Source organism: Phaethon aethereus, assembly GCF_964289735.1.
Source record: "Phaethon aethereus genome assembly, chromosome: 3".
NCBI lineage: Eukaryota > Metazoa > Chordata > Aves > Phaethontiformes > Phaethontidae > Phaethon > Phaethon aethereus.
Window position 1 is genome coordinate 42061547 of NC_138576.1, and position 11562 is coordinate 42073108.

General features: G+C 40.5%; 1 protein-coding gene across 2 annotated transcripts in view; it reads right to left on the reverse strand.

Moving 5' to 3' along the window:
• Window positions 1–10495, reverse strand: part of RNGTT (RNA guanylyltransferase and 5'-phosphatase) — a gene marked incomplete at both ends in the record, with an annotated part of 180813 nt that extends 170318 nt beyond the window's left edge. For both annotated transcript variants that reach the window (XM_081998035.1, XM_081998034.1), the window contains 2 exons: window positions 5619–5728; window positions 10432–10495. In XM_081998035.1, the coding sequence (XP_081854161.1) occupies window positions 5619–5728; window positions 10432–10495 (174 nt within the window). The remainder of the gene's footprint in view (window positions 1–5618; window positions 5729–10431) is intronic.
• Between the last annotated feature and the right edge of the window lie 1067 nt (window positions 10496–11562).

An 11562-nucleotide genomic window follows, 5' to 3' on the forward strand; every position in this document is an offset into this window, starting at 1 on the left:
ATGATTACTTTCCTTCCCCTCTACTCTCAACAGCATTTAGCAAATATCTCAAAGACTACTTAATTCACAAGTAAGACCACAAAAAATTTCCAGGTGCTACACACTGTAGGTCCATAACACTATGACACTGACTTAAACCAGTTCAAAACAACTGTTCAGAGGAGAATAACATATTCCCACACCACTACTTCTAGGTGATTCTACAGGACAACATGCTAGGATCAAAAGTACATCTTAAATGAGCTAATTCTATGACAACTACTTAAATATTTTTCTACTATTCTACAAAAGCAATAGATCCATGAAGGAAATCCACAGAGTATCTTCCAGTAACACATCATGCTCAAAAAAAAGCAAAAGAATTTCCATTTGTGTTCTGCATCCTATCAATAGTGTGGTTAGAGTTGGCAAAAAGACTTATATCAATCAGGTGTGTTTCCTCCAGAAAGCTCTAGACTATGAAGCCACATAAATGGCCCCCTAAGTACCCTCCTCCCCGACTTCTATAGAGCTCAGATTGATAACCTATTCTTTTATGTATGATATGGGGTTAGATGTAACACTTCCAAGATGTCCTCAGATAACGTGAAAAAAAGTTATTTTCAAAGTAAGATTAAGATTTAATGAAAACATAATTTTAAAGTAAAGGTTTTTGCATTCAGTTCCAGTCTAGTAAGAAAGCAGACATTCCAAAATGCGAATTACTCTTGAAAAAAATGCTGTATCGTGACAGTCTGGAGAAAATGAATTGGGAGGAAAACAACCTTTAATAAAAGCATGAAGACAGATTAAAAGGTAACACTGCTTAATACATCAAATTGTTAAAGGAAAGATACAAGGAGAAATGCAAGTGATTTGCAGAACAGTTTCACAACCTTCCATCCAAAAGTAGGAGAGATACAATTCCATTTTAGTGTTGAAAACCCAAAGCCAATTCCCAACCCCACTATTCTCAAATGCCAGCAGCTTCAAATGCTCCCACCAGAAGTCTCCAAATTTCCCCAAACTCCTGCCACAATGAAGAATTATCACTGAGAAGATGCATGAAAGCACACAATTTTATGGCAAAGTTTTTAAGCTCAAAGAATACTCACGTGTTTTTCCCTCAACTTTTAGATATTACTCTTTTGAACATACTCCCTTATAGATTTCAGTTTCCTGACTGACATGTAGAAGCCAGAAGAACACCACAATGTACTTCAGACCCAAAGTGTCACCAAGCATTTGGGATGTTGCATTTAATTTGAATAGGGGAATGAAATACAGCAAAGTGTCTGCTGGAGGAAATCCTGAGCTACAGGACTCCAGGACTTCTGGCCTACCATTCCTTTGCAATTATTACAAATCATTTCAATCATATACAAGGGAAGATCTTGCGAAGTGACACTGTTCCTCACACATTTCATGGAGCAGTAAACCAAACAGACATCCAATATAATTTAGCTAAAGCTATAAAAGCCTGTATGGCATATAAAGCGTGTAAGGTCCGAAAGCAGTTTCCTTGCTTTACAGAAAGCAAACACATTTGCTCTCTGTTCATGGGACTAGCTGCACATAACACACTACAATTTAGAGAGTGCAAGGCAAACGAAAAGGATAAAGACATTTTTTAAAAGTGGGAGGATTACATAACATATCAAAGCATGTAATTATGGTTCCAAAAACCCATGCAAAAAAAAACTGGTACCCCAGGAATCAAAACATTTCAGTCACTGAACTGGGATTATACTACACTTGCCCTGACCGACCACAGTTCTCACCTATAGAATAGATTCTAGTACATGTACATTTGTCACGCAGGTGCTATGCTCTGCTCTGCAACCCTGACATCACACCAGTCATCACAGTCACCCTCTCAGTCATGCTCTCTTAAGTTTGCTCCTAGAAAGAACTTAATAAGAGCTGATTTTTGAAAGACTATCTAAGATAATCTGTTTTTCCAGGCTATATTTTGCATGAATCACATCTTTCAGTCCACCACACCCAGCCATCATTGAATAACACAGCTTTAGAAGAAAGAGTAATTTTAAATTGTTGAGCAACTTCTCACTAAAACATACATTTATTTCTTACAAGGACTGTTGCAACGCTACGATCTTAAACACCACATTGAAACACAATTGAAACTAGTTAGTTTTCTTGCTTCCAATTGTAGAAGATAACTGGATAGAAGGAAAAAAAGCTCATTGATAGTTTGAAATTCTCATCTTCTACATACAATAATACCACAATCTTCATACCAACTCCATTCTGCTCATGCTTATTATGGCCAGGCTCTCCACATCCTCCAAGTTATAAAAGCCTTCCTCCTCACTTTCTCACATTCCAGCTATTAATGCTTTATGCATGCACTCTTCTGCTGCTGTGCAATGGGCTTAGCTAGGTTCCCCTTGTATGACCCCAGAAGTTTCTCATTAGACATTGGATCTTGAAAATATCCTCCGCAGGAGGAAGAGAGCATACTACAATACACTGAATTCTCTCCAGTTCCAGGATTTTTTTGCATTTTTTATTTGAGGAAAATAGTTTAAATTGGTGATTGAATTTATCTGTGAAAACAATAATGTGGCTGAAAACTGGTAACTAGTTTTCCTAATAGGAATACTTAAGCATACTAATTGCCCAAACACTCTTTTGAGTTCACTAATGTCCTAGCTCTTCATAAGAGAAATAAAACTACCTTTTATAAAGCATAAACAGTACTAATCTACCTACTCAAGAAAGAAATAAAAAAAAAGAAAATTACTCACACTGTTGCAAATTGTTCCTGCAAATTTTTTTATGAGACCATGTCCTCGTTTCAGCTGGGACAGAGTTAGTTTTCTTCACAGAAGCTAGTATGAGGCTACGTTTTGGATTTGGGATGAAAATAATGTTGATAACATACTGATGTTTTCACTTGTTGCTAAGCAGTCAAGGACTGTCCAGCTTCTCATGCTGGCCTGCCAGTGAGAGGGCTGGGGGTGCACGGGAAGCTGGGAGGGGACACAGCTGGGACAGTTGACCCAAACTGGCCAAAAGGGATATTTCATACCATATGACATCATGCTCCGCATATAAAGCTGGGGTGAAGAAGAATGAAGTGGGTGGGGGGACTTTTGGCATGATGGCGTTTGTCTTCCCAAGTAACCGTTATGCGTGATGGAACCCCGCTTCCCTGGAGATGGTTGAACACCTGCCTGCCCATGGGGAGTAGTGAATGAATTCCTTGTTCTGCTCTGCTTGCATGCGCGGCTTTTGCTTTATCTATTAACTGTCTTTATCTCAAACCATGAGTTTCCTCACTTTTACTCTTCTGATTCTCTCCCCCATCCCACCGTGGGGGAGTGAGCAACCGGCTGCATGCTGCTTAGTTGCCAGCTGGGGTTAAACCACAGCAGACCATTAAGGTACTATGCCAATGTTGGCTATCAGAAAAAAAACGAGGGTGCTATGCCTTATCAAATAAGTCTCTAACATTCAGATTTTCAGCAAACGGCCTCATGAGAAAAAGGAATCACATGGGAAGCTTGTTAGAGAAAGTTCTTCCCAGACAGATGTTGTCTTAAATGCTGAACCAGTACCTTCAAAAATCTGTGGTAGCAGCAATTATCTCACTATTTCCAAAATCCAGATGTAAAAGTTTCTGCTAAAGTCTCTTATTTGGGAGATAAATTATATGGACTTCAGTAATAACCAGGTTTCAGAAGTGATTCATTCTGCAAAGTATTACCAGTAAAACACACTGCAGTAAAACGAAGAGAACCATGCACAGTGAGCTACTTTTGCGTTGGGAAAATCCACTTTTCAAGGTCTCCTCAACTGCATATTCATCTTGTTGCCAGACTGTTGGTAAACTGCTGTTCTACAAATATAGCACTCCAGTAACCCACTGCGTATCTCTGCAAATAAAAAATGGTGTATTTTCAAATAGCAAACATTTAGAAACTATACCAGGGTTCAAGACAATGTAATAGATTTGATGAGAACAGGGAGTTTGAGAGAAATTATATGTTCTGCTTGTTAACCAAAAATACCAAAATATAAGTGGGGATCCTCATCCTAGTAATCATACTACCAGATTCTAATCACCTGATGTCACTCAAGACATTACAAATTTGTAGTACTGCAATACAACTAATTGATGTGCCTTGTGGAAAGGCTATGAAGGCTCACCATGATTTCTTTTCTGGTGACAAATCACTAACAAGCAAATAGCCAGAAATTCTGAGTAGGTCTCTGAAGTTCTCTATAACTTCAAAATATATGCAGAATTTTAAATTATTTTAAACCACAAATAACATTTGTTTTGGAAAACTTCTAGTTATGTCCATTAAAGCTGGTCAGAGTCAAAAACAACACAATGCATAGAAGAGGAACTCAAGGAGAATTTAGATGCATAGATCCAAGAATTCAAACAAGAAAAATCCTACCAGTCCAAGCACCCGAGAACAGGCACATATGCTTCACTGATAGTACCTTCTTATCACACAGCCCACAGGTACCTCTATCACTGCTACACTTAATAGCTCATCATCTACTGCATACCTAAGCCTAAGTGAGATTCATAAAATTAAGATTCCCACATTTTGGTCACCTGATTCTTCTGACGTTTAAGCTCTGATATTGTTAAACAAGCTCCGAATTATTTTAACTTAGATGAACAGCAAAAAAAAGAAAACAAACACACAGAGAAAATGTCACTAGCGTGATTAGTTTTATAAAACACAGTCAAAAAAAAAAATTGTGCAAACCTTCTATACAACAGTTTAATAAACAGATTAAAACAATTAGGTTGTAGCCCTCTCTTTGCTGTGAGGTTCAAAATCCCATTTCCAGATACACTGCACTGGGCACAACACTTCACAAACCTCTACACTACACGAAAGGCTGGAAAGGTCCTGCTCCCCACCTTTACTGTCAAAGTTGTGCTAGGGTGCAGAACAACATGCCAAGTTTAAGTAGACAGAAATGGGCTAAACAGAGAATGAAGAAATAAGCGAGAAGCACAACTCTATAACCCAATGATAAAGGCAACCACCCACCTTCCTGGGTACCAATCCATGCTCCTAACATTTTTTTCTATTTATGCTTTTTTTTTTTTTCACTAAGAAATTAACAGATAAAATCTATAAATTGTTTTCTTCCATACTTGGTTATGACTGGCTAAATACCATAAAGCATTCAAGGCATCAAAAGAAGAAGGTTATGCATCGAAACTACAGAACAGTTCTACAAAATTCTTTCACTTTTAAATGTTTTCACTCCTATAAGCAAAACTGCAACTTAACATATCCATACACAAGAGTCATTTGTAAAACTACAAACTCGAACTATCTGAATTTTGACAATGACATCTCTCCAAGATGCAACAGTAATAACAAAGAAGAACTGATGCTAATTCAGTGAATGCGCTGGAGTACTTTGCACAATTCTTGCCTATACATAGGTGCTTTTGGAAATTCAGAAGTTTCACAGAAAACCTGAAAATATATATTAAAAAAAAAAAATTCTGTACAGATGTCCCAAAGGAAGCCATCAACAACTTTCTTCTTAAAACTGAAGTTTAGAAAACGCAACATTTGAATAAGCATTAATAATGAAAGTAATGTTTTAATTAATAGAAAATTTAACTTTACCTTCAGACTCTTTAAGTAGTTGGATAACATACTCGGGTGAAAACGATTTTCTTCAGCAACCTGTTCATCGTATCTTGGTCCTAACATGGTCTTCAAAGGTAAAAACTTCCCTATGAAAGATAATCAAATTTTGCAGTACTTTATGTATACTCATGTATATGTACACTTACAACTTAGTGATTCCAAAGCAACATGCTGAGCAGGTTCACCTTCAATGAAAAATAATTGAGTAAAAGTATCAATGAAGTTGAATCGGAATATTTTTTAGTTATAAGTTCTCAGAATTCACAAATAAGTTTAGAAGTTTAAAGGAAATACAGGTCAGCTCATCTAAAACAAGGTAATTTGACGTTTTTAGCTAGCTTTTAGTGTGATTCAAGCTGCAGAGCTACAGCACACAAAAGAACAGAGAAAATTTAAAATCTAAATTTAAATTACATTTAAATGAAAGCAGCATTTTAAATGACAGTTTGTTACCCAAGCATGTAAATATCAGCTTTGATTACCTGTAAACATAAAACACAGTAAAGATCACAAAAAACCCCCATGCATTTGGTCCAGGACAGCTATGTACTACAGATCTTTCTAGTGTGCCCCTTAAGGCTTTTTGGAAGAGTTCTGCAGCAGTGTTCAACCTCCCCTCCAAAAGACAACACCTATGTGGGGTTCAAACACCAGGGAAGTTACCACAACAAAAGCTTGACCGGAATCAGTACTTACTGGACTACACCCATCACTCCCTAGAAGGTTCATGATATGGGCAGGGAGTAAAACTGGGAGAACCTCAGCATTTCTCAATATCTTTAAAAATATTTATATTTATTATATCACAAGACTGATCAAATAAACCCTCCCCCAAGAACATATAAAAAAATTATTGCCCCAGAACTTTCCTCCTTCTATTAAAAACAAAAAAATAAAAAAACGGTTTGATGCTGTTGAAATTATATAAACCCCTCTCAGGCGAGTGTCATTAAACTACAGAAGATCTAAGCTTTAATACTAAGAAAGATTTCTAACCTTTCTAAGTAATATGGACAAGTATAAACAAGGCAGTAGCTACAACCTCAGCTATACTTCTGCCCTACATCTTAGGTTAAAGAAGTGATGAAGTAAAAACTGATTGCAATTCAACTTAAGTCTCCATGCATAAGCATTTGAAGATTAAATAATCAACTCTTTATGTTGAATCAGATGATTTGACAGTAACAAGGTGATATTTCACATGGATATAAAAGCATCCGAAGTCGTCAGTATATCTAAACTAAATTATCATTATATTTGTAACTCCTCAACCAAATTTTCAAATTAAATTCAATATGCTACTGTAAATTTGATACTTCATGATTACCTACATCCACAATTAAGTTCAAGTTTGTCAAATAGTTTTGGAAAGTGAGTATTAAAAACCATTTTCCAAATTAGTTATCTGTATAAGAGACAGTATTTCTTTAGGTTGAAAAATAGGTAAAAATTCTAAAAATAAGAGCCCAGTATGTCAGATCATAGACATCAAGTGGATAAATCTAAGAGACATCAAAAGGAACAACAGAAGACTTCAAATTTCCTATATATACATGTTCAAATTTTGGCACATTATTTATCTTTTCTTAAAACTTTAATTCTAGAGCATACCAGCAAAAAAGTTACCCTTAATTTAGCTTAATTTTCTTTGACATGAAGCTATCAACTAAACAAGTGACAATAGCCACTAATTACTTATGACTATGGTAAGTTTACATTGAGCATTGATTACGAAGGCTAGACTGTGGAAAGGGACCAAGGTTCAGAAAGGGAAATTTGAATAGGATGAAATAGTAAAGTCTGCAATTAAAAAAAAAAAACAGCAAAGAAAGAACACCCTAAGAAGTAACAGCCTTCTGTTTCAAGAACAGCTATGCTGGGTCAAAGCATCCATTTCACCTAGTATATCATCACCAAAACTGGTCAATAACAGATGCCTAGGAATGAGCGTAAGACCATGACAATGACAATGCATCATCAGATTATTCTCCCCAACTACAACAAGGTATAACTGAGCAAGTTCCTGAATCAGAGGCATTACTCTTCCATTTAAGTTGTTACCTCCATAACCATAAGCAATATGGATGTTTTTAATAGTATTTCACCATTCTGCAAGCCACATATATGTCTAGAACAGGATTAACTAACATGAATCAATAGAAGGAGACTGAAAGACACTGCTGAGACACTTCTCATGTCTTTTCTTCAATATCTTGCTAGCACTCTCCATGGCAAAACCAAAACGGACTGGGTTCTCGATGGTTATAAAAAGTAGGTACCTTGTCATCGCCATCTCTCGTGATCATCACCAGTGTGATCTGAAGCAGCCTGATCAGTTCAGATCTAAGAGTTCAGAGAAAGCTCTTTTCATGAAGAACATGACTGAGGTGCTACCCCAATGCAAGAAATGTGAAAATGTTCTATTCTGAACTGCTGTACCATAAAATCAGTTAAGTGGCAGCAAAACAACGTTTAAAGAATTCAACTGGATAATAATGAGAGACATAAATCAATTCACCTTGTTCAGAATGAGGGGTCCTGTTAACCTGAATGAACCCAATCTCACAAACAGAAGAGCTCCATGCCTCATTAGTACTTGTATGTGAGGTCACCAAGAAATTCTAGATACCACAACCATAAGACAAGAGGGTCATGACGGAACACTTGATGAATATTAGTCCACGGAAACCAGACAAACCTTGCTCAGCAATATTATTACTATTACACTATCACGTAGGAATAGTCATGCACAGATGCTTAGAAATTTGATTGAAATGCTAATTAAAAACAGAATATAACACATCTGGGAAACAGTACTAACATCAATAAACTCTAAAAATTATGTCTTAATAAAATTGTTAGATGTTTTTGAACATCAAATAGCAAAAAAGGAGAGAAGACTGATGGTTTAGTATGACTTTTGGCAAGTTACACACACACAAAAAAATAAAAATCAAGTGAATGAAAATACATTACAATAAAGTAGCCAAAGAAATTAACCAAGCACTTTTTTTTTTTTTGGTGCAGTAGCTTCTTGTGCATGATCGCATCAAATAGAAAAGAATTACCTTGCAGTTACTGAATAAACAAACACACAAGCAGTGATGGCACAGCAGATGACATGCTGATGAACTGAACTGCATTCTTGCTTACTCTACCTCGCTATTTTTGAGAAGCCATGGCTTAAAAGACAAACAAGCAAAATCAACAACTTCTAGAGATCAAGAACTTGCTCCGAAGAAAAACAAAGAATAGTCATTAGTCTATTTTTGTCATGATCAAAGGCTAACAACTTAGGCTATCAAATCTCTTGTTAGGTACAAAGCAATGCATTTGCCAACAATCGAGAAAAAGAGATAATGGACGTGAGCAATACCACAAGGCTGTTACTTAATTGAGTCAAACTCAGAGAAATATAAGGAACTTGAGGGAAACCAGTAACTCACAAAATGAACAACTGAAATTAAATACTGATAAATGCCAAATAATGCATATTGATGGGAAGATTAAGCCTACTGAAATGTCTCAGCCGGTTCTAAATAAATGTGTAAACAGTCATCAGTGCCTTCAGTTTCACAACCAACTGCCATCAAAAAAGCACAAGAAGATGATGCAGAAATGTGGGACAGAAAACACAGGAACTGTAACCATTAAGCAAATCATGGCACAATGCCATCTAGAATAGCATGCTGAGTAGCAAATGCTGTTTTGAAAAAATACCGTTAAATTATCGCAGATAGGAAGATGAAAGGAGTGAAAACTAGAAAATATTGGGGGGAAAAAAAAATGGGGCTTGGAATTGCTTACCTTATAAAGGAAAGAACTTGAGAAAACTAAAAAGAGAAAAGTTGGTTTATCTCATACTAGGCAGCAGGGGAAACATTCATCTGAAGTCAGTACAGTAGTTAACTCACAATCAAAAAAATGTGTGTTTACATGATACCTAATTCACCACCAGCAGATACCAGCAAGACTACATACCTAGCAACAGTCAAGACAGCGTGTTACGGGTAAGAACATCCAAGATGACAGCAATTACTGGCAAAATCTGAAACATGCACAAAACTTTGAGGCACAACACTTAAACTCATCCTCCAGCTAAACAGCTTAGGAACACACCAGTGACTGATAGGTCACTGTCAGTGGGCCCAATAGTAGATGGACACTGACAAACCTTCAGGAAACAAACAAACAAGGAAGAAGCTGCAAAGGGGACTCGTCAGGGCTGAGGTATGCTCCAGTACGGCAGCTCCTGCAAGTCCGGCTGCTGCCTCTCTCATCAGACGTGACAGACGGGAAAAGTTCTAGTGCTAAACTTAAGCAGTGCAAAGCGAGAACGCAGCATTATGCTCCCATGGGCAAGAGAAGGCCAGGGCGAATCCGTTTCAGGGGCTGCCCTAGCCGAGAGGGGGGCGAGCCCCCGCGCTTAAGGCAAAACCCTGCTGTGGGCTGGGTTTTAGGGAAAACAACCGCCCTGCGGGAAGTCACCTCCGGGACAAACACCGGCCCAGGAGCTCAAGAGGGGAACGGCCGCCCGGCGCCCCCACACCAGCACAGCCGTAGCCCTGGGACAAAGAGCCCCGGCCGAGCTGGAGAGCGAGGGGCCGCGCCAGCCCCAAGGCGGCCCTCGCCCGCCCCGCGGCACTGAGGAGGAGCGGGGGTCGGGGGCCGTGATCGGCAAGCAAGCAAGGGAGCGCACCGAAGGTGAGAGAGCGGTCCCCGCTGCCGCCACACAGCCGCCCCGGGACGGGACGAGACAAGGCAGGGCCGGGCGGGGCCAGGCGCTCACCTGCCACGGGCTGTCCCCTCCTGGGGCAATGGAGCCAGCGCGGCGGGATCTTGTTGTAGGACATGGCGGGACCCGGGCGGCCGCTGCCCGCCCGCGGCAGGGAGGGGAGGGCGCGGCCCCGGGGCGCTCAGCGGCGCCGGCGGCCCCTGGCCCGCGGCGCCTTCATTCAGACCCAGCTCCGCCTCAGCCGCCGCTACCCCACAGTGCATTGCGGCGGCCGCTTCCGCTTCCGGGTCGCGGTCCGTGGGCCGCAGCGCCGGGGTGTACCCGGGCCTGCGGCTGCTCTGGGGAAACGCCGCTGGCGGTGTGGGGCTGCGTTGAGGCCTTCGGGAGAGAGTGAGGGTAGTGGAGAAAGGCTGTGCGGCGAGCCGCGGGACTCGTCAGTCGTTGGGGGGGTAGTGGGAAAGTGGGGAGGGCAAAACGGAGAGCTGCGGTGTGCCTGTGCCGGGCTGTGCAGCTGCACAAGCCCGAGGTGTTGGCTGAGCTTTGTTTCCTTCCTCTCCAAAAAAGGCATATTGGGGCTGGGAAGGCTTCCCAGTGAAAAGAGGAGGGGTTTTCACTGGAAGAGGGCAGCCGAAACGGGGGCTCCTCGGCCTGGAAAGGAGATGGCACGGCGGGGAGCAGCCTGGGAAGAGAGGCAGTCACTGGCTGCCCGCGGCTCCTCCGAGCCAGGGCTGTGGGGCCCGTGATAAGAAACCAGCGGGAGCTTGGTTGGAAGTAGTTGGAGTGATCACTTGTGCAACGGCAACTGGAGCTGCGGGACTGTCTGGCAAAGGCCGTTGGGCATGTGAAGGGTTTATATGGGCTTCAGGGGAGACTGGGCAGGTAGTTGAAGAAGAAGGTACTTGAAAGGCTACTGAAGTAGCAGACTACGTCAGGCTTGGGAAACATCCTGAGCTGAAAATAGCTGGAGGCTTGGACAAATGTGCTTATCCAGCTTTTAGTTTTACCTGGCTGGTCCTTCATAGCCTGGACTGGAGGTAGAAATAGATGGATCTCTGATCCAGCTAATAGTGCTATTCTTCTAACCTGCATGTGATAGGTTTGATACTGTAGCAGAGAAGCCTCTGTACATGGCCTTCTCCCTTGTGAAAAGGCATGGCCAGAAAGATTAGGCTTGCAGATAGGCTC